The sequence below is a fragment of the Syngnathus leptorhynchus genome, chromosome 5 (genome assembly GCF_054491065.1).
Source record: "Syngnathus leptorhynchus isolate UIUO chromosome 5, UIUO_Slep, whole genome shotgun sequence".
Taxonomy (NCBI): Eukaryota; Metazoa; Chordata; class Actinopteri; order Syngnathiformes; family Syngnathidae; genus Syngnathus; species Syngnathus leptorhynchus.
This window is the reverse complement of record NC_141199.1, coordinates 9,250,458-9,272,915: the sequence shown is the minus strand read 5'-3', so window position 1 is coordinate 9,272,915 and position 22,458 is coordinate 9,250,458. Positions and strand designations below refer to the sequence as shown.

General features: G+C 43.3%; 1 protein-coding gene and 1 non-coding gene across 6 annotated transcripts; both read left to right on the top strand.

Annotated features, from left to right (window-relative positions):
* Positions 1-255: 255 nt before the first annotated feature.
* htt (huntingtin) lies at positions 256-21,862 on the top strand. 5 transcript variants are annotated; one of them, XM_085911875.1, is made up of 67 exons: positions 256-622; positions 1,274-1,357; positions 1,501-1,621; positions 1,991-2,050; positions 2,148-2,227; positions 2,347-2,485; positions 2,658-2,799; positions 2,896-3,074; positions 3,337-3,541; positions 4,323-4,400; positions 4,618-5,021; positions 5,496-5,616; positions 5,712-5,827; positions 5,901-6,012; positions 6,378-6,515; positions 7,070-7,228; positions 7,319-7,416; positions 7,544-7,683; positions 7,787-7,850; positions 7,945-8,042; positions 8,173-8,319; positions 8,444-8,564; positions 8,661-8,806; positions 8,884-9,065; positions 9,188-9,411; positions 9,486-9,612; positions 9,702-9,826; positions 9,898-10,008; positions 10,113-10,190; positions 10,512-10,735; positions 10,848-10,926; positions 11,036-11,197; positions 11,278-11,333; positions 11,482-11,630; positions 11,722-11,858; positions 11,948-12,064; positions 12,210-12,332; positions 12,399-12,658; positions 12,869-13,011; positions 13,092-13,320; positions 13,486-13,627; positions 13,738-13,917; positions 14,041-14,217; positions 14,299-14,375; positions 14,560-14,695; positions 14,790-14,912; positions 15,020-15,227; positions 15,317-15,462; positions 15,532-15,709; positions 15,793-15,891; positions 16,021-16,205; positions 16,287-16,413; positions 16,515-16,618; positions 16,821-16,975; positions 17,062-17,201; positions 17,287-17,372; positions 17,456-17,586; positions 17,781-17,913; positions 18,015-18,170; positions 18,249-18,439; positions 18,518-18,632; positions 18,884-19,097; positions 20,206-20,244; positions 20,317-20,425; positions 20,636-20,798; positions 20,928-21,088; positions 21,620-21,862. In XM_085911875.1, the coding sequence occupies exons 1-67, from the start codon at positions 525-527 to the stop codon at positions 21,831-21,833; spliced, it is 9,465 nt and encodes a 3,154-aa protein (XP_085768001.1). In that variant the 5' UTR covers positions 256-524; the 3' UTR covers positions 21,834-21,862. The 5 variants fall into 5 exon arrangements, with proteins under 5 accessions (XP_085768001.1, XP_085768003.1, XP_085768000.1 ...); XM_085911877.1 differs by lacking the exon at positions 20,206-20,244 and having other exon boundaries at positions 17,290-17,372; XM_085911874.1 differs by having other exon boundaries at positions 17,290-17,372; positions 20,206-20,425.
* LOC147056750 (small Cajal body-specific RNA 14) lies at positions 10,250-10,379 on the top strand. Its single transcript, XR_015066289.1, has one exon.
* Positions 21,863-22,458: the final 596 nt, after the last annotated feature.

Genomic DNA, 22,458 nt, shown 5'->3' with positions numbered 1-22,458 from the left:
CCTCAAGCCCAAAATTGCTTTAGTGCGATTTATTGTTTTAACCTTTTAGTGAATTATTGTTAATAATAATATATTATGGAAGAGGAGGAATAAATATAAAAATATAAAATGTGCAAACAACTTTTCATGCTAAACCTAATCTGTTTTAGCGCCGTCCCGTGACTGAAGAATAACAAAATGAGATTATGATTGGTTACTGGCCACAAAGCTAATTTGATTGGCCGATGAGTCTGCTCTCGTCCTATTGTTAACAAGCTGTCACGTTTGTCACTTCCTGGTCTGATTTCTGCGGTTATACATAGCCGCACAAAACATGGCTCGTCAACTAATATTTTCCTTTGCAAGGTACATTATTGAGACGCGATAATAGGCGTCTTGGATCGTAGGTTGAGAGCAGAGAGCCTTGCGGTAGTTGTGGCACATTGCTGCACTACGCACTGCTCGCTCTCCGCGTGCTAAGTCAGTTAGCTCATAATTGTAAATATTAGCAAGCGAGGCCAGATTTCTGCCTGTGAATTGAAAAAATGGCAACCATGGAGAAACTAATGAAGGCCTTCGAGTCGCTTAAGTCATTCCAGCAGCAGCAGGGACCACCGACCGCCGAGGAGCTTGTTCAGAAACAGTAAGTGGTTTTTGTTACTGTCGGTTTTTGTACAACCTTGTTAGCTTAAAAAGCTAATAGCCAAGCTAGACAGCTTAGCTCGTGCACGAGTCATGGAAATAAAAATTGCAGTTACGCAGTTTTCTATTTATGCACATGGTGACAGGTCTTACCCTGCTTGCACTCATGCATTTGCAAAATTAATTTCATTATATCTATTGCAAATGCCCCCTTCTAACGGAAATTCTGCAGTAGCCTACTGTCATTTTAAATACAATATACTATTGTCATAATTAGCAATCCTGTTGGTTGGTCTCCTTGGGTTAACGAGTTGACTGAATATTCATTCAACTTGCATATGAGCTCCGTATATATTGTTGTAGTGTACAGCGCCATTCTAAAAGCATGTAAACAAGCCTATAACGGCGAATAGATGCAAATATATCTTAATCATCATTTAAAAAGTGGAAAGAACCATGTTTTTCTTGGAGCCGGTTGTTTAATACCATTAAAACATCTGTGCTGGGTTATCTGCAATTTTTTTGAGGATTTGTGATTTAAAGAGAAAGTTATATAACTGATAAATGACTGCTGTATATGTAAATATCTGTAAAGTGTTTAATTTCTCCTTTTTAACACAATGTTCATAATTCTTCTTTCCCTCTATCACAGGAAAAAGGAGCAGGCCACAACTAAAAAGGACAGAGTTACACACTGCTTGACAATATGTGAAAACATCGTGGCACAGTCGCTCAGGTCGGTCATGCTACCATTTTAAAAATGTGATCCATTCACATATTTTGAATCGTTAAAATGTTTGAATTGTTGCTAATTGGAATGGCGTGGTGTGTATGCATCTGTGTACACTGTTTTTCTGCTTTTCTTCCTGCTTGGAGTAGAACATCTCCTGAATTCCAGAAATTGCTGGGCATCGCCATGGAAATGTTCCTTCTCTGCAGTGACGATAGCGAATCAGATGTCCGAATGGTAGCCGATGAGTGCCTGAACAAAATAATCAAAGTGAGAGAAAAAGAATCATCTTTATTCTTCTTTGCAAACAATTATATCAACCGGTAATGAGATCATTATCAACAGTGGAGCTTTATGTGGAATATTTAATCTGACTTGGTATAGATAGTGTTCTAAAATGTCATATTTGTCAGGAGTGATAAAAGAAAATATATATTTGAAAGAAAATTCTGAATGTGCGTGGTGCACATGAAGTTCTAGTTTGAATTGTAGTTAAAGTCTTTGTTTACTTACCCTTTAGCAAGCCTCAGCCTCAATTGCTACATAATCTTGTGACAGTTAGTGTAGGCACATAAGAAAACTTGACCCTTTACATCATGAAGTTTGGGGGACTAAAATAAATGTGTTGCACATCCTTAGGCACTGATGGACTCTAATCTGCCCCGACTGCAGCTAGAGCTGTACAAAGAAATTAAAAAGGTATTTTTTTTTTACTACTTTAGCTGATGAAAGCCATTTGACATGACAAGTTATTTGTCCGATCGTCGTGATGATGAATGCATGTGTCTCGCTGTAGAATGGTGCCTCTCGAAGTTTGAGAGCAGCATTGTGGAGGTTTGCTGAGCTCGCTCACCTCATTAGACCTCAGAAATGCAGGTAGACACAATATTACGTATTGACTTAGAACAGGAGTTGGGTGAGGCTGCATAAAAACATTCCATTCTTATGCTAGCCATCTAATGAGTCTTCATTTTTTTTTCCCCCTTCAATTGCAGACCCTATTTGGTCAACCTTTTGCCGTGCCTCACGAGAATCACCAAGCGGCAGGAAGAGACTGTGCAGGAGACATTGGCTTCAGGCATACCTAAGATCATGGCCGCCTTGGGACATTTTGCTAATGATGGCGAGATCAAGGTGTGTTTTTTGCAGTCTAATGGTTAATTTTTAAGGATTTGTTTGCCCTGCCTTTAGAATTGTGTGAATTTGGTAGGCATTTCCCTCCTTTTTGGTGTTTTCTCTCTACCACAGCTTCTCAAGTACTTACTTATTACTTATTGAGCTCATATGATCTGTGGTCCTTTCTCAGGTCCTGTTGAAATCATTTGTTGCCAACTTGAAGTCCAGCTCCCCCACCATCAGAAGGACAGCCGCCAGCTCGGCCGTGAGCGTGTGCCAACACTCCAGGCGCGCCAGTTACTTTAACACATGGCTCCTTAATGTGCTGCTGGGTAAGTTTCATACTCTCACCTGCACAGTCAACAGCTTTTGCCGGTCTGTTCGCACGCAACAAATTTGATTACCGACTGCCGGCCGGACACCTTCAGGTCTGGTGGTTCCAGTTGATGAGGAACATCTCAGCCATCTCATCCTCGGGGTGCTTTTAACCCTGCGCTACCTGATGCCTCTGCTGCAGCAACAGGTCAACACCACAAGCCTCAAAGGAAGCTTTGGAGTCATGAAGAAGGAGGCGGATGTGCAGCCTACACCAGAGCAGCTGTTGCAGGTAAAATAAGGATCTATTTTTGCTCACAAAATGTGATTTTTATTACAAAAATGGTGCTTTATTTTGGTGGATGCTAGCTTTCAAAGTGTTGCAAAATCTCTTGGATGGTATCAGCCAAAATGTTTTCATAATGAAGGAATGCTCCATATTGTAATATTTCTTTTCATTGAATTGTGAAGGTGTGTCAAATAAAGTATTCAGGGAATATGTGCATTCTGATCTTAGTAAGCACATAGCTGAAATTGTTTCCTTGTGTGTGCAGGTGTATGAGCTGACTTTATACTACACCCAGCACTGGGACCACAATGTGGTGACTGCGTCTCTGGAGCTTCTGCAGCAAATGTTCAGGACTCCGCCACCAGAGCTTTTGCATCTGCTCATTAACGTAGGCACCATTCCACATGCTACCGTGTTTCGTCAGGATACTGAAAATCGCTCGCGGTCTGGCAGCATCCTGGAGTTCATAGGTAAATACACCTGTCACATGCTCATGAGCTGGACTGCACAGAGACACCCACACACACTGCTCTCCGGAACTCTAACAATGTACTCACGATTAATTCAGGTGGTCTGTCCTTGACTAACTCGTACTTACTGTGCTCTTAATTTCTGGTGGTTAGCCTTTTTCCCTTTGTTTTCGCCTCATCCTTTGTGCAAACGGTTGTTTTTTCTATAAGTCTTTGGGGCTTCTATTGCTTTTTGCCTCTTCACCTCCTGTTTGCGCCTCCTGTTTTCCTGTCAATTTCAGCAGGAGGGTCTTCCTGCAGTCCACTCCTTCTTAGGAAGCAGCGAGGTGACTGGTCTACCTTTTGTCCTGCTCTCCTTTTTCTCTTGTGTTGCATGTGTGCTTCAGATTTGGGTGAAGTAGTAGATTTGATCGATCTTAACAAATATGCTTTTGTACAAACATTGCCCAACACACAAACCGCAATAACATGTACAATCATTTTACTATGCCCTGTTTAAGCTTGTGAAATTTGTCTGCCCCACATCCAGATTGATATTCATTTCTTTATATTTTTCGAAAATGTTTCATAATTTTTTGTAGTAATGCACATTATGTTTGTCACAAATAATTCTCCCAATATTTAACATGATTCTGATGTAGTATTTTGATGATAATTCACACAATGCACGTGTAAATCCACCAGAGGGCAGAAGACAATGGATTGAAATTTTAAGACACGCCCCGATGAACACATTCATTTTGATTGTATTTCCTCGTGACCTTAAATCTGTTGTTTCCAGGTAAAATGCTTTCAGGGGAAGAGGACGGATTGGAAGATGATTCTGAAAAGACTGAGGTCACCACTGGCTCTTTTACAGGTCCGTGATCCTGTAACTCATCAACTTGTTACTTGGTTTTGCTTAATTGTACTTATCTCTGAACATATACTGCACAGACCTTGTGCAGTGACGTTGCTATACAATGCATCTTTACTGGCCAATCATGCCTTTAAACGCGTCAATGATTCCATGCCACCAAAGCACTACGGAAAGTGCAGTGTAACAGTAGCCCCGTCATTTTATGGTTTTTCTCCAGCATCTGTTGTCGGCGCTGATACCTCCTCGGCAACCCAAGTGGATATCATCACTGAACAGCCGCGCTCCTCCCAGCATACCTTGCAGCCTGGGGACTCTGTGGACTTGAGCACCTCCTCTGAGCAAGGTGGAGGTGGAGGCGGGACATCTGCCTCAGATACTCCAGAGTCACCCAATGAAATTGAAGAGGAAATGCTGAGTCGGAGCTCAAGCGGTGGTGCTAATGTTACGCCGGAGACGGCTGACTATACTACACCAGAGAATGCCACACCGGACGGTGGGCCCTTAATTGAAGGCGGGTCACTTCTAGGCACCAATGACAGATCACTCCCGCTCAGTGACTCCTCTCAGACGACCACCGAAGGACCGGACTCCGCCGTGACCCCTTCAGATGTTGCAGAGCTGGTAAGTCACTTTGAATATGTGTGTATGTACAACATGTATGTTTAGCAGTTTTTCTTACCTTTTTAAGCCAATCCAAGGAGACAAATTGGCTTGCAAGCTAATGTGTCCTTTGTCATTGATCAGATTTTCTCTAGGCCATTGGTGGAGCCGAGCATCTTTCATCTGAGTAGCTGTTTAGTGTGTCAGTTTTTACACTTTCTCGGTAGATATTATTTTCACAACCTAGTGACACATCTGTGTGTGTTGGCGCTTATTAATGCATTTCTAGTTGATGTGTTTAAAGGATCCATTATAAGCTTATTTTTGCGGTGTCCAGCGCTGTCACTTGTTTACATTTAAGGTGCATTTGGAAAATTAATCTGACCACCTAAAGCTCACACGCTAAACATATTCTGAGACTGTGTTGGGAGAGGCAGATTGCACTCTCCTCCCATTGATTTCCAAACTCGGGTTTTATTTGTTTGTTGCCATAAGGTGCTGGATGGCAGTGAGAACCAGTACTCGGGGATGCAGATCGGAACTCTGCAGGATGAGGAAGATGAAGGGGCAGCACCTTCAGCCCAAGAGGAAATCGCTTTTCTCCCCTCAGCACTGGGTATATTAGATTATAAATAAATGCACACACACGGCCAAAGAGTATGTGCAGGAAATGATTACAATATTTTTGTCACTGTGGGGGTTTGGGTACAGCTCTGAGCAAACCACATCTCTTCGACATGAGAGGTCACAATCGGCAGGGCTCTGACTGCAGCGTGGACCGCTTTATACCAAAGGAAGAACCCGCTGAAATCGAACCTGACAGCAAGGTAACTTGCCAAAGTTTGTCTGTGTATTAATATGAAAATGGCAGTTTCTCAAATGCACTTTCTGCTTCATCAGCCATCAAGTATAAATGGTCCAATCGGACATTATACTGACCAGGCTGTGGAGCCACTCGTGCATTGTGTCAGACTTCTTGCTGCTTCCTTCCTATTGACGGGACAAAAGAATGGTGAGTATGAATTAAAGTTAAAAAGAAAAAAAAATAACACCAGAAAGATGCAGGATACAAGGTCTCGATCAGGCATGGAAAATGCGTAATGATTCAAATGTATTCGTTTGAAAGTGAAATCCAATGAACTTGATACTGAACGTAAAATTATGACTTGTATTTCAGTTGCTCCAAAACTATATTTGATCCTCACAGAAAATGCAACTCTATAAATTTCCACTTTCGGTTCTGTCACACAAATGCATTCATTCATCTTCCATACAGCTTATGTCAAAGGCAAAGGATGAGTTAGGCAGTTTTTACGTCGTGTGATAATACAGATCATTACATGTTTCAGTAACATTTGTTTGCATTTGTGTCAACAGGTGTGATCCCTGACAAGGAGGTACGAGTGAGTGTGAAGGCCCTGGCGGTCAGTTGTATAGGAGCAGCTGGGGCACTGCTTCCTGAAGCATTCTTTAATTCCCTCTATCTGGAGCCGCTGGACGGCATTCCAGTGAAAGGTAAAAAGAAAAATCGATACTCTTGAGTATTTTTAAAGAGTTTGAATTCCATTTGAGATTTAATGTCACCAAACAGGGATCGTAGAACTGACTGGGTATACCAAGGTCACTATAGTTATTGGCAGTGAATGAAATAATCAAAATTAAATTGAAAAAAACGTTTTTGTTAGCAAAATAACATTTTTTGTGTGCCTTTTTTCTAATTGATAATTACCTGAAATGACATTTTACGTTAAATGAAATCCTTAATTGTCATTTTATTTCAGCTTTGTCTAATAGTTGAATTCAAGAGCTTTTGCGGTTGATTTTAAACGGGTATATTTCGGTATTATCACACTGCCATTTGCCGCATGACGACAGAAGCCTCCGTACTCGCTTTACGTAAATGCCGCCTTCATTACCCGATAGACAGTTCAATGACTCGAGGAATCTTCTAACATCTTGACTAGCTAAGCCACTTGTTTAATTAAAATAAATCTGTATGGCAAAAGTAATGATATGCTCAATTATGCAGCCTTTGACCCTAATCCTTCCTACCTACAATGTTTTTTCAGAGCAGCAGTATGTCAGTGACGTGCTGGACCTAATTCACCATGGAGACCCACAGATTCGGGGTGCCACAGCCATCCTCTGCGCAGCAATTATTCAGGCTGCACTCACTAAAACCCGTTACACCATACACACCTGGCTGGCCAGTGTACAGAGTGTGACAGGTCAGTAGTGTTGTGCCTTGATGCTGATGTAGGATGGCACTAAGAGAACCGTTTAGAATTCGTCATCAATACCCAACTAATCCTTTTCAGGTAACCCTTTGTCCCTGGTGGACTTGGTGCCTTTGCTAAGAAAATCTCTGAAAGATGAATCTTCAGTAACCTGCAAAATGGCTTGCTTTGCAGTCAGGGTAAGTTGCTGTTTGTGTATGTGTGTGATTGTGTGTGTGTGTGTGTCCATGTATGTCGAAGCATACTTTCTCCGTTCGTTCGTTCATTCGTTCATTCATTCAAACACAATGGGCTTGTGTATTACAGCACTGCATCATGACCATATGCAACAGTACACTAAGCGATCTGGGCCTGCAATTGATGATCGACTTACTGGCCCTGACAGACTCATCTTACTGGCTTGTCCGCACTGAACTGCTGGACACCCTGGCTGAGATGGATTTTCGGCAAGTGTTTTCGATGATTTTTTGGGGGGTGGTTTAATGAAAATAATGTCTTATCATGCACACAAAAATAACCTGAATTTGCGCCCTTCACTTTTGCCCTTAGGTTAGTCAACTTCCTAGAAAGGAAAACTGAAACATTGCATAAAGGCGATCATCACTACACTGGGGTATTTCGAGACATGCTTGAACTTTTTCCACTTTGTTTGTACTATGCATTTATGTCTTTATAAATTCAAGTTTTGTTTTTTTTTTTTGGATTAGCGTCTTCGACTGCAGGACCGGGTTCTAAAAGTAGTCATTCGTCTCTTGGGTGATGATGACCCGAGAGTCCGCCATGTAGCGGCTTCTGTTGTCAGCAGGTATACTTTTATGTGTAATCTTTACTCATGACTGTTGTTGCCTGGCAACATTCTGTGCTATTTGAAATTTCCTTAATTGCTGGTTCAGTACGCAAAATAGAGAGTTGGATGAAATGTTTTCCTTCATCAGGCTCGTATCGAGATTGTTCTATGACTGTGACCAAGGCCAAACAGACCCTGTTGTCGCTATTGCCCGAGACCAGAGTTCAGTTTACCTGCAGCTGCTGATGCACGAGGCACAACCTCCCTCTCAATTTACAGTGAGCACCATCACGAGGTAACCAACCAATACAATACATGCAAGCGATGTTTAGCTCAAGATGATTTTGTAAACATTTATTGCATTAACTTGTGTCAATGTGAGGGTTCTTACGAAATCCAATTATTTTTCCATTTGGCAGAACTTATCGGGGTTTCAACTTATCAAACGCGGTGTCTGACATCACAGTGGAAAACAACTTGTCTCGAGTCGTCACCGCTATCTCCCATGCTTTCAATTCCTCTACCTCAAGGGCTCTGACTGTAAGACTTCACATTTGTATGTACATGATCCCAAATATTTTACAACTCATTTGTCAATTTGTCATCCACCATTTTTTTTTTTTTTTTTTTCTTTAGTTTGGCTGCTGTGAGGCACTGTGTCTCTTGGCTTCAAAATTTCCAGTGTGCACATGGAGCACAGGCTGGCACTGTGGCTATGTCAACACCATGAGTGCAGTTTCATCTCGAGCCAGTGTCACCCGCAGCAGAGGCAGGGCTTCAAGGTTTGCCAACATAACACCTTACCGTCTACATGTGTTCTATATTTCTGATAACTTTTTTTTTTTCTACTCTCATTTAGCCTGTCCCAGCCGAGCAATACTCCAAACTCCAATCCAAACTCTTCTGCACCTGATGTGGAGCAAAGGACTCTTACAGTGGGAATGGCTAACATGGTGCTTTCCTTGCTGTCATCTGCCTGGTTCCCACTTGACCTCTCTGCACACCAGGATGCCTTGTTGCTCGCTGGCAACCTGCTTGCTGGTCAGTGATGCACACAAATCACATGACTCCCAAAAATGCATCTACATTGTGAAAGCATAAATGTCGATTATATTTGCATCAGAACTAGTGTACTTAAATGGATTTCAACTTCTTGGTTTAAGCGGTGGCTCCTAAATGCATGCGCAACCCGTGGGCCGGAGAGGAAGAAGGTGGCAGCGGCAGCTCTTTTCCTAGTGGAGGCCCAAATAAGATGGAAGAACCCTGGGCCGCATTGTCGGAGCGCTCCCTGGTGTCAATGGTGGACCAGCTTTTTTTCCACCTCCTGAAAGTTCTCAACATCTGTGCCCATGTGCTGGATGACACTCCTCCGGGACCAGCAGTTAAGGTTGGGTTAAGGTTGTTCTCTTTGTGTAGTCCTTTGCAAGTGACTGAATTGCCTCATACCTCCTCTTCCTGCAGGCCACACTGCCTTCCCTAACCAACACACCCTCACTCAGTCCCATACGCAGAAAGAGCAAAGAGAAGGAGATTGCTGATCCCAATGCTGTCCCTTTGAGCCCAAAGAAAAGCAATGAAATCAATGCAGGTACACAATACATGAGCCAGAAATTGACATTTCTCCCCCTTCATGCCCTGTAAACACTAATGTTCTTTTTTTGGGGTGGGGGGGAGCAGGCAGAGTTGCTGACAGCACAAGTGGAACAGCAGTAAACAAGTCTAACACTCTTGGCAACTTCTACCACCTGCCACCCTACCTCAAGCTCTATGATGTCCTCAAAGCAACTCATGCCAACTATAAGGTATACAACTTTATAAATATTACTTACTGCTGTACCAGAAATGTGATTGTTGTCGGTAATGCTTCTCCTAGGTGACGTTGGACCTTCACAGTAGCCACGAGAAGTTTGGTGGTTTCCTTCGTGCTGCCTTAGATGTTCTCTCTCAGCTCCTTGAGCTTGCCACACTCCATGACATCAGCAAAGTATTTTTGTTTTCATCTTGTTGTGTTTGTAGGATTGAAGATGACCTTATTTTTAGCCTACTGGATTCTTTGGAATAAATTTCATCTTTTTCTCTCCCATGTAGTGTGTGGAAGAAATTTTGGGCTATCTCAAGTGCTGCTTCACACGAGAACCTACCATGGCTACAGTTTGTGTTCAGCAGGTTAGTACTAAGTGTAGGTATGTTTGTTTGTTTGTTTGTTTGTTTGTTTTTGATGGTGTGTGGAAGTCTTCATATGGTCGCGCAACTGAGCAGTGTGTCGCCACCAAGGACTCCACATAGATTAAGGCTGGATCCTGCCGACAGGGGCTGTAAAGGCGTTGGCTTCCCTGTGCGATGGTTCCATACATTTTATGATAGATGATGTAATTCTAGAATCAGAATGTTGTATTCTTACAATTACTTTGAAATCAAAAACTCCATTAAATTCTGCCCGAACAAATCCATTCGATTCCTTATTGTATGTAATCTGTTCTCCTTTAGTTGTTAAAGACACTGTTTGGAACCAACTTAGCCTCCCAGTATGAGGGTGTCCTGAGCGGACCCAGCCGTGCCCAGGGCAAGGTGCTCCGCCTTGGCTCGTCGAGCCTGAGGCCGGGCCTGTACCACTACTGCTTCATGGCACCTTATACACACTTCACACAGGCTCTGGCTGATGCCAGTCTCCGTAACATGGTGCAAGCTGAGCAAGAGCAGGATACCTCTGGGTGGGTTTGATGTATACAGACCAGATGCAAGAAAATCATTCATTTGTCTGTCGACTAAATCTGTCGCATCAAGAATGCATAGTTCATTTGCTGCTTCTTTGTTCACTTGCAGATGGTTTGATGTGATGCAGAAAGCGTCAAATCAGCTGAGATCCAACATTGCAAATGCAACACGCCACAGAAGTGACAAGGTATCGGTTTATTTTCATCTTGCCAGGAATGTTTGAGCAAAAATGTATATAATCAACTTTTTCAAAGAGATACTTAAATATGCTGAAATATTCTGAATATTTTTCCCAGAATACCATCCACAACCACATCCGTCTCTTTGAACCACTTGTGATAAAAGCTTTGAAGCAGTACACAACCAGCACCTCCGTGGCACTGCAGAGACAAGTTCTGGACCTTCTGGCCCAACTTGTGCAGCTCAGAGTGAACTACTGCCTTCTTGATTCTGATCAGGTGGAACAGATGAACGGCTTGATCTGCATCCTTCATCATTGTTATTTCTCAATGTCTTTTTTTTTTTTTTTCTGTTGTAGGTGTTCATAGGATTTGTCCTGAAACAGTTTGAATATATTGAAGTGGGACAGTTTAGGTAAGTTTGTCAGAGTATAACAAACAAATGTCTCCATTCAATTTTGATTTATTGCACAGTTAATTTTAATATATGCCAAAACATATATATATTGTTTTTTTAATCAACAAAGCTCTTTAACTAAATGGACTTTGATTGTTTCTTTTAGAGATTCAGAAGCAGTCATACCCAACATCTTTTTCTTCCTGGTGCTGCTGTCTTATGAACGTTACCATTCCAAGCAGATAATCAGTATCCCTAAAATCATCCAACTCTGTGATGGCATCATGGCCAGTGGTAGGAAAGCTGTCACGCATGGTAAGAGTTGCTCACATAGTTCACTTGAAAGACAATGAAAACACATCTGGGACAAATAATCGTGATACATGTTTTTCATTTTTCTCTGAAGCTATCCCTGCCTTGCAGCCAATAGTTCATGACCTCTTTGTCTTGAGGGGCTCCAACAAGGCAGATGCAGGCAAAGAGTTGGATACGCAGAAAGAAGTGGTGGTCTCTATGCTGCTCAGACTTGTTCAGTACCACCAGGTAAATGGTTTGCAACAAGGCAACGGATACATATTCTCAAACTACCCAGACTAGTTCTGGTTTTTTTTTTTTTCCCATTTCTCATGTAGGTTTTGGAGATGTTCATCCTGGTTTTGCAGCAGTGTCACAAAGAAAATGAGGACAAGTGGAAGAGGTTGTCCAGACAGATTGCAGATGTCATCCTTCCTATGATTGCGAAGCAGCAGGTAAAACTTGGGTGGCACAAAGGAAGCTTTGGAATGGAGACAGCAGCATGTTATAGTCATAATAGGTCAAATCTGCATTGCATAAGTATTGGGACACATGTACATTTTGGTCCTATTTTCTCAACTGTGCGCTGTCTTTGAATAGATGCATTTGGATTCTCCTGAGGCTTTGGGTGTTTTGAATACCCTTTTTGAGAGCGTCGCACCTTCCTCTCTTAGGCCCGTGGATATGCTGCTCAAGAGCATGTTTGTCGTCCCGGCTACCATGGTGAGAAATCACAATTTGACCAGTACTTTTCAGTTAATATCTTTAATCCATACACCTTTCCTTCAGGCATCAGTGACTACAGTCCAACTTTGGGTCTCTGGTATCTTGGCAGTGCTCAGGGTACTTGTGTCTCAGTCAACTGAGGACATTGTGTTATCGCGAGTGCACGAGCTCTCACTTTCCCCGCATCTTCTTTCCTGCGACACGATCCGCCGCCTCTGTCAACAAAGCACCTCTCCAAGTGCCCCTCCCACTTTGGATTCATTAGCGAGTCAAGAACTTAGCGGTGATTCACCTAAAGCCCTACCTGAGGAAACGTTTGCCAGGTTTGTGTTAAAATACGCTCATGGCCATTTTGTTAGCCCCTGTAGAAATACGAATTACCTTTTGTTGTCAAATTACTTTAATATTTGATAATAAATGTATAATTTGAGTGTTGGCAGCTGCAATTGTATTTTAAAATGTATTTTATAACAGCCGTATTTTGTTTTCACCTATCTACTTTCAGTTTTATTTTGCTTTTGTCTTTGTCTTAGATTCTTGCTCCAAATGGTTGGAGTGCTGCTGGATGAAATTTCCTGCAAACAAATTAAAGTGGACATTACAGAGCAGCAACACACTTTCTATTGCCAGCAGCTGGGTACACTGCTCATGTGTTTAATACACATTTTCAAAAGTGGTAAGCATGGATCCATTTTAAAACCATTATGATGATGATCCGCGTCTTCCAACATTGGCTTCCCCTCCCTCCCCATTCAGGTATGTTTCGTAGGATCACAGCTGCAGCCAGCCTCCTCCTAAAAGATGAGGGTGCAAATAGCCAGAATGATTCGGAAGCTAGCCTTTACTACCATTTAGAGAACCTGAACGCCATGGTGCAAGGCTTGATCACCACCCACCCGTCCCTGGTGCTGCTCTGGTGCCAAGTCCTCCTCCTCGTCAACTACACAAACTACTCCTGGTGGGCTGCAGTTCACCAAACACCAAGGTAAGAACTATCTGGATCATTAGTAAATATTCTAAGTTGGAGAGTTTTGTTTTTAATAACAAATGCCCGCGGTATGTAATAAACAATGTGGTCTGGGATAGAGACATCTTTTTTTTTACATTTTGCATGTTTTTTTTTTTTTTTTTCTGCTGGCCTTTCTATCAGGAGACACAGCAGATCATGTACAAAACTGCTCAGCCCTCACTCCTCAGGAGAAGGTGATGAGGAGAATCCTGTGTCCATGTTTGCCATGATCAACAGAGAGATTGTTCGCAGGGGAGCCCTCATCCTTTTCTGTGATTATGTGGTGAGTCTGTTTGACTACTACTGAAATTTTACACAGCACTGTCACAATATTTACCACAAAATATTTGTTCCCCCCCCCATTATGTTTACAACTGTGGGTTTTTTTTCCAGTGTCAAAACCTCCATGACTCAGAGCACCTAACTTGGCTGATAGTTAACCATGTGAGTGACCTCATCAGCCTTTCCCATGAGCCACCCGTACAGGATTTCATCAGTGCTGTGCACCGAAATTCAGCTGCCAGCGGTCTCTTCATCCAAGCTATTCAGTCACGCTGTGACAACCTGACCAATGTAAGCACGTTGATTTGAGCTTCTTACGCTGTATGTTCAGGCTGCGTGTTAATGATGCAATAGTCAGCGTTTCAGCCTTAGTGTCCATTTAAAAAAATCTGTCCCCTACACCCTTCTGTGCAGCCTACCATGCTAAAGAAGACTTTGCAGTGTTTAGAAGGCATCCACCTGAGCCAATCTGGCTCCCTGCTGATGCTATATGTGGACAAGCTACTGAGCACACCTTTTAGGGTTTTGGCTCGTATGGTGGACACGTTGGCATGTCGCAGGGTGGAGATGTTGTTGGCAGAAACGTTACAGGTTTGTTGTGTGTTTTTTAAACTCTAGGTTTTTTGTGGCACTGAATGTTTTTTAAAAATAATCCACTTATCTACCCTTCAGAACAGTATAGCCCAGCTGCCTGTGGAGGAACTGGACAGAATCCAGGAATACCTTCAGATCAGTAGCCTGGCTCAGAGGTAATGTTCTTTTGCAATTCTGGTCCTCAAGGGCCTGCATGTTTTCTATGTCTGACTGTTGCTACATACCTTTGTTGACCTCTTAAGGTGTTTCAATGTTTAGTGTAGGACAGGTTTCACTTCAAAAACTGTGGATCGGTGAGCAAGACAATTTCAAAAAGCTCCTTTTGTGTCCCCATCACAGGCATCAGAGGTTTTACTCCCTGCTGGACAGGTTTCGAGCCACTGTTGCTAAAACTAGTAGCCCGGCACCTCCAGTGACATCTCACCCCTTAGATGGCCGTCCACCCCCTGCCCCTGAACTGGTCAATGCAGATAAGGTGTGGAATATGAATCGATTTTCTTTTAAATGAATTTAAAAAAACACTCGAATTGTAGTTAGAAAACAGTTTATGCATTTTGCTATTTGCTTAGGAGTGGTATGTGACCCTGGTGAAGTCTCAGTGTTTTCTCCGTGGAGACGTGTCTCTGCTGGAGACAACTGAACTCCTTACCAAGCTACCTACCCCTGATCTTCTCAGCATTATGAGAAGTGAAGTAAGTAGCATATACACCAGCCAGATATTCTCTTTTGGGCATAATTTCATTGTTTCTGTTGCTATTTGTGAGTATTCAAAACAGACTTTATCACTGTTCAATGACAGACGTTCAACCTGAGTCTGCTGTGTCCTTGCCTGAGCATGGGTGTTCAGCGGCTAACACGAGGGCAGGGCCCACTCTTGCTGGAGACGGCGTTGCAGGTGACCTTGGAGCAAGTTGCTGGGATTACACAGTCTCTTCCTACCCCACACCGGTCCTTTTTACCAACTTCTGAGCCACAGTCTTACTGGACCCAACTCGCTGATGTATATGGTAAGACTGTTGACAAGAAGACTGACGTGCGCAAAGACCTGATTTGATGCCGTATTTCTAATGATTGTCACATCTCGCTCTCCTTTCAGATGAGCCAGGTTTTTACCGCAAGGTTTTAGCCCTCTGTAGAGCTCTCTCCCAGTACCTCCTCTGTGTAAACCAGCTACCATCCTCATTACGCATTCTCGCTGACAAAGAAGACCTCATAACTACTTTCACCTGCACCGCCACTGAGGTAAAATCTGCATCCAGTTTGTCAACTTTTGCCTTGGTTTCAGCACTGATTCCTTTTCTCCCGACCCAGGTTATAGTCTGGCGACTGCTCCAGGATCAGCTCCCTCTAAGTGTGGACCTGCAGTGGGCTCTGGCTTCTCTGTGCCTGGCCCTGCAGCAGACTTGCATCTGGAACAAACTGTCCACCGCAGAGTACACGACACACACGTGTTCCCTCATCTACTGCTTACGTCTCATCATGGTCGCCGGTAAGGAGACCATTGGTGTTTTTGTAGATTCCTATTGGCTGATTGCTGTTTTTAAAATGCTATCTTTTGGTCTTTGATTTAAGTTTCCGTGAGCCCTGGAGACCAGCTTCTGCTCCCAGAGAAGAAGAAAAAGTTAGCCAGAGATGCTGAAGGAGATGAAGTGGATTCCATACACACAAAATGTGAGGAGCCAGTTGCGTGAATATATATCATCAAACATATCCATAGTATTAGCAACTTTGGATTTGCTCTTCTGAACAAATCTTGGGTCAAACTGTGGGATTACGTGATGATTTTTTGTTTGTTTGCAGATAAGTGTGAGTGGCAAGCTTGTGAAATCATGGCAGAATTGGTGGAAGGCCTGCAGAGTATTCTTTCATTAGGGCATCCCAAAAACAGTGCAATCCCTGCTTTCCTGACTCCAACCTTACGCAACATTGTGATCAGTATTGCCCGACTGCCACTGGTGAACAGTTTCACTCGGGTTCCTCCACTGGTCAGTGTTTTATGTTTTTCTCAGTTTGTGCGTTAGAGAAGTTTATGAGGGGGGATACAATCCTTTGTCAAAACCCTTTAGGTTTGGAAACTAGGCTGGTCCCCACAGCCTGGGGGGGAGTTTGGGACAGCATTGCCTGAGATTCCTGTAGACTTTCTGCAGGAGAAAGATGTCTTCAGAGAGTTCCTGTACCGCATAAACATTCTTGGTTTGTAAAAATAAACTATGAGGATTTGCATTTTATTACACTGTGTAGCCCCCTTCAATACTGACACTGTGATTATACTGTAACAATTTTGACTGTCACAGGCTGGAGTAGCAGGACTCAGTTTGAGGAGACTTGGGCCACTTTGCTGGGCGTGCTGGTCACCCAGCCAATCACAATTGACCAGGAGGAGGACACACAGCAAGAGGTGCTAATGTTAACCAATATTACAATTCAATGTGGCGCAGAAAGGTGTTCATCCATTAAAGTTTAATTACTTGCTTGGACATGTAGCTTTATATGCCAATGGATCATCGGTTGTGTGTGTGGTTTTTTTATTTAATTAAATTTTTAATTTAGATGTACAAAGTTGCTGAAAAAGAATCCCTCTGCTCTGATTGGTGTTGTAGGAAGATTTAGAGCGTACGCAGTTGAATGTGTTGGCAGTGCAAGCCATCACCAGCCTGGTTCTGGGTGCCATGATGCTGCCCACTGCTGGCAACCCTGCCGTCAGCTGTCTCGAACAGCAGCCTCGCAATAAAAGCCTCAAGGCCCTGGAGACACGGTACATTTGAGTTTTTCTCTTTCCAATATTGCTGAATAGATAGATACATTTCTTTCTTTGGTTGAATTGATTGAGTGTGCTCCCAGGTTTGGAAGGAAACTGGCAGTGATCCGGGGTGAGGTTGAGAGAGAAATACAAGCACTTGTGTCCAAAAGAGACAACGTTCACACACACCATTCCTACCATGCCTGGGACCCTGTGCCCTCTTTGTCTGCAGCCTCAGCAGGTAGCCAGCAATACTGCATGCCGGTGAAAGCTACGTCTTACTTTTTTCATCGTATTCAAAAGAATTTCCTGTAATTCTCTTTCAGCAGGGATGCTGATCAGTCATGAAAAGTTGCTACTGCAGATCAACACAGAGCGTGAGATGGGAAACATGGACTATAAATTGGGACAGGTACAAGCCTCTGTATTTCAATCTACTTATGAGCTTTTTTGCTAGATTTGAAGTCTTTTCTTTTGTTGCTCACGTCTCTGCAGGTGTCCATTCATTCAGTGTGGTTAGGAAATAATATCACCCCATTGCGGGAGGAAGAATGGGGTGAAGATGAAGAGGATGAAGCAGATACACCAGCGCCCACCTCCCCACCCGTATCGCCAATTAACTCTCGGTATTATAAGCACTTTTAGATACTTGCAGACTTCATCATTTCGTCTTTTTACATTGAAACCACGCAGAGTTGCGTTCGGCACATGTTGAGCTCATCAACGTCTCGTGGTTGCCATGAGAAAAGGGCGTGTCAACGAAATTTGGACATTGTTGACAAAAACAACACTGACCCACCACTGCTGCGTGTTCTTTCAGAAAACATCGTGCAGGGGTGGACATTCACTCCTGTTCCCAGTTTCTTCTGGAGCTCTACAGCCAGTGGCTTATCCCAAGCTCTCCAAGTAACCGGAAAACACCAACCATCCTCGTCAGTGAAGTGGTCCGATCGGTAAGCCATAGTGCGCACACTTCAACGTGATCCCGTTGTCTAACTTGTTTTACGGGACTAATGATTATTGCCATCTACTCTCCTCTCACTGTTTTCCGCAGCTGCTGGCAGTGTCAGACCTGTTTACTGAGAGGAACCAGTTTGACATGATGTTCTCCACCCTTATGGAGCTGCAGAAGCTTCACCCACCAGAGGATGAGATCCTTAATCAATACTTGGTGCCTGCTATCTGCAAGGCAGCTGCAGTGTTGGGCATGGTGAGCCCACCAAGTTATTTTAGCATCACTCTGATTAGTTGTAAATATTGTGTACAAGAAACCTGTTCATTGTTTTAGGACAAAGCGATTGCCGAACCAGTGTGTCGCTTGTTAGAGACAACCCTCCGCAGCACACACCTTCCCAGCCGCATGGGTGCTCTTCACGGGGTGCTTTATGTCCTGGAGTGTGACCTTCTAGACGATACGGCAAAGCAGCTGATTCCGACCATCTCAGAGTACCTGCTGTCCAACCTAAGGGCTATTGCTCAGTTAGTGTTACACGTAACATATTCCGTGTGAATCGAGAGAACACTGCATGCAGCCTATTGCTCCTCTATATTTTACAGTTGTGTGAACCTGCACAACCAACAGCATGTCCTGGTGATATGTGCTGTGGCCTTCTACATGATGGAGAACTACCCTCTAGATGTAGGATCTGAGTTTATGGCTGCAGTTATCCAGGTAAATCTCATTACATGCTGTTTAAATTGTGGAGATAAATCTTGTATAATCCATGCTATAATTAACCTTTACCACTTGGCTTCATGGCTCTCAAGATTATGGTTCCTAATAATGTTCCATATGATTGCATTGAGATATCATTAGTTGTGATGTTCCACTGAATAGATGTATTTTTACCCGAAGCTGTTGTAGATCAGCAATGCTTTACAATGTAAATTTTATTTCAAGCCTTGACTGCATTTTTGCTTTAGGTGTGCGGTGTGATGGTGTCAGCCAGCGAGGACTCCACCCCCTCGGTAATCTATCACTGTGTGCTCCGGGGTCTGGAGCGCCTCTTGCTGTCTGAGCAGCTGTCTCGTGTGGATGGTGAGGCACTGGTCAAGCTGAGCGTCGACAGAGTCAACATGCCGTCACCTCACAGAGCCATGGCTGCCCTGGGCCTCATGCTCACCTGCATGTACACTGGTAAGCATGGCGTGATCGCTGGATATTAATTATCTACAGATCAATTACCCAATTCTGATGTAGTACCTGTGTTTTTTTTTTTTTTTTTACCCTCTTAAGCCATAGTTACGTGTACCCATCAAGTGACTCATCCAATATTCACTGAACATGAAACAACCTGCATGCGCAAACACTCAAATTGTATGCCAATAACTACACAAGCGTCAAAACACTGCTCAGCAACAACATGAATGGAGACGATGAAAAATAATATTGTCCGGTTGCCCTTTTTATGCCGCAATGATGGCCTGTGACACATTTCCAAACACTTAGCAGCCAAGCCAAAGTATCGAAATTGTCTCGTGAACCCTGTAGTGTGTATATCCCTCATAGAGTAACGCAAACTTTACACTTTTCACTACTCTCCTCCATTAAGATCTAGTTTTGCATAAACAATTACGAAAGCCTGCAAAAGTAAAAAGAAACATCTTAAACTTGTCTTCTTGCACGCAGGTTGTCTTCTTGTTCTGGGAGTTTCACTTCAACCTATTAATTCCCTCTTGTAAATGTAGATAAAGGCTTAGGCATACAAATTTTTGTACGACTTCCACAGTTGTGGTCTTCCTCCAATTAGCAATTGTTGCATGACAGACAGCGCAGCTCAAGCTATTTGTAATATTAAAGTTCCCGCTTGCTTTCCTGCATGCAATTTGTGACCCACCTAAAAGGGAGCTTTGGTTGTAGCCTATCTCTAACCCCTACCCCCTTCCACCCACTAACTGCCAATACTACTTAGATGTTTTTGCCACCCCCCTGCATTGACTCGCCATGTCACACATTGCTGCAAATAGTTGGCCTAGGAGATGCAATATAACTATGTAACGACAATGTATTCGGCTCACAATGGGCTAATGTAGACTACATTGTTCTCATGAAATTGTATATCTCACAATCCTTAAAGCAGCATCCACTTAGAAGCTTTGGAAAAGAAATTGAATGCACCTCTCAGAATTTTTGCACCATTTTGTCTTTTTGGTCTCAAATAACGTCACATTTAAAAATCCATGTCCGTACTCTAACCTTTCCCTTACTGGTTTAACTGCTGCCACCCTCCCTGTCGTCCTCTCAGCGGTGCTTGCGTCCCGTTCAGAAGTCTCAGGGGTTAGAGGTCAGGTTGACTCTGGCTCTGCTGTAGCGGATGTGGTGGGGGTCACGGCGGGTCATGTTGGTTTCTCCTCAGGCAAGGAGAAAGCCAGCCCCGCCAGTCGCCCCGCACACTCGGACCCACAGGCCCCAGACAGCGAGTCGATCATTGTTGCCATGGAGAGGGTCTCTGTGCTTTTTGACAGGTAGACACTCTCTCACACACAAGCACATTTATTACAGATAAATCTTTTCATAAGATTCATGAAGTAGACACAATATTTGGACCATATGATAGGCTGCATCTGAATCCCGGGCCATAGATTTAACCCTTTGATCTCCTGGATTTTGTTTTTAACGGGCAGACATGCATTTATTTGATTTCTGCTTATCATCGTGGATTTTCCTGTTTGCAGGATCCGAAAAGGTTTGCCCAGTGAGGCCCGGGTAGTGTCGAGGATTCTTCCACAGTTCCTAGATGATTTTTTTCCCCCTCAAGATGTCATGAACAAGGTCATTGGAGAGTTCCTGTCCAACCAGCAACCCTATCCGCAATTCATGGCCACAGTTGTTTACAAGGTTAGTAAGAAGGAACACCAAACACTTCTTCCAATCCATTTTAAGTGTATGTAAGCCAAATTGGAGGGAGACTAGATCTTATCTTCCTTGAAATGCTGCTGAGAGTCTTACTGGCTCTTACTCTTTCAGGTTTTTCAGACACTCCACGCTACAGGCCAGTCGTCAATGGTAAGAGACTGGGTGCTGCTCTCCTTGTCAAATTTCACGCAGAGGACGCCGGTGGCCATGGCTATGTGGAGCCTCTCCTGCTTCTTTGTCTCCGCTTCCACCTCGCAGTGGGTCTCGGCCTTGTATCCTTGCGGTCAAGTACCTCGCATTGGCCACGCAAGTTTTACTAGTTAACGCTAACAATCAACCTCAATAAGTGGGAAAACAACACTAGAAAATGCTCAATCAAAAATATTTCAAAACATTGCATGTCGAATGAGTTTGATAAATTGAATTTGTGTGAAGTTGAGTCTAATACATATTTTTGTTTTCAACCTGTGTGTGTACTCGCATAACATATAAAAAAAAAGTCGCATTAGGCTAGTGCAGTGCACATTTTGATATCAGACAAAAAGCTCTGTTAACTACATTTCGGAAAGTATTCATTGATTTTGGAAACGGCGTGGCGTCTTGCTGTGACACTGCGGCAGCACACGCACAATGAATCGGTTAGTTGACTGCGCTCTGCTGAGTACTCGCGCTCGGAAATACTTTGCTGTGCACCTGTGCTATATATTTTGAGCACATCTGGGTGTTGTGTATCTTTTGTCAGTCTGCCCGTTATGTCTAAGGAACAAAAGGAACGTGTTGTCTTTAACCTCCTCCTTTACCAGACTTCCTCACGTCATTAGCAGAATGGGTTCATGCGAAGTGGTTGACGTCAACCTGTTCTGCTTGGTGGCCATCGACTTCTATCGGCACCAAATTGACGAGGAGCTGGACCGCAGGGCCTTCCAGTCAGTCTTTGAGACAGTCGCGTCGCCTGGAAGTCCTTACTACCAGCTGCTGGGGTCACTGCAGTCAATCCATCAGGATACGACTCTTTGACTCTGATTTGGCTCTGTGGCAAACGAGAGCGGTGACAAGCGGGCTTCCGCGAGAAACGTAGGCGGGCCACCGAGAGGCTGTGAGGGAAGGAAAGATCAAACCGCTGGTTTTGAGGGTAGACATCAAAGCTTCTAATGATATTGAAGACGATATTAAGCGGTTCAGAAAATTGATGGATTAGTGTAAGAATGAGACATCCCATCTCTCGCCCAACTTTAACTAGCACCTTGATTAAAGCATAATGAGATAAGAAGATTCAGCAACACTTAGACCTACACTTTAATTGTGCAATGTGAGGGACACCATGGAAGTAACTCGACTATATTTTAAGTACCATTGCATCTATTTTTCAATATGGTTTCCACTGAAGGAGTGGTAATAGCAGGAGTCTGCTTATTGCCTTTAAAACATTTTATTCCAGAAGACATTGTAGTCAATTTACTTAGCACACAGAAACGTCAGTGTGTCTTAGCTAGATCACTTAGTCATACTCTCACTGTGGGGGGGAAAAAAAAACAAAAAAAAGCTTTTACCTGTCAAGTTTTCAGTTATGAGATGAAGAATGACAGTGTTTTTACGATGACATTAGAAACGACATAAAAATACCAAATTGTTTTTTTTTTTT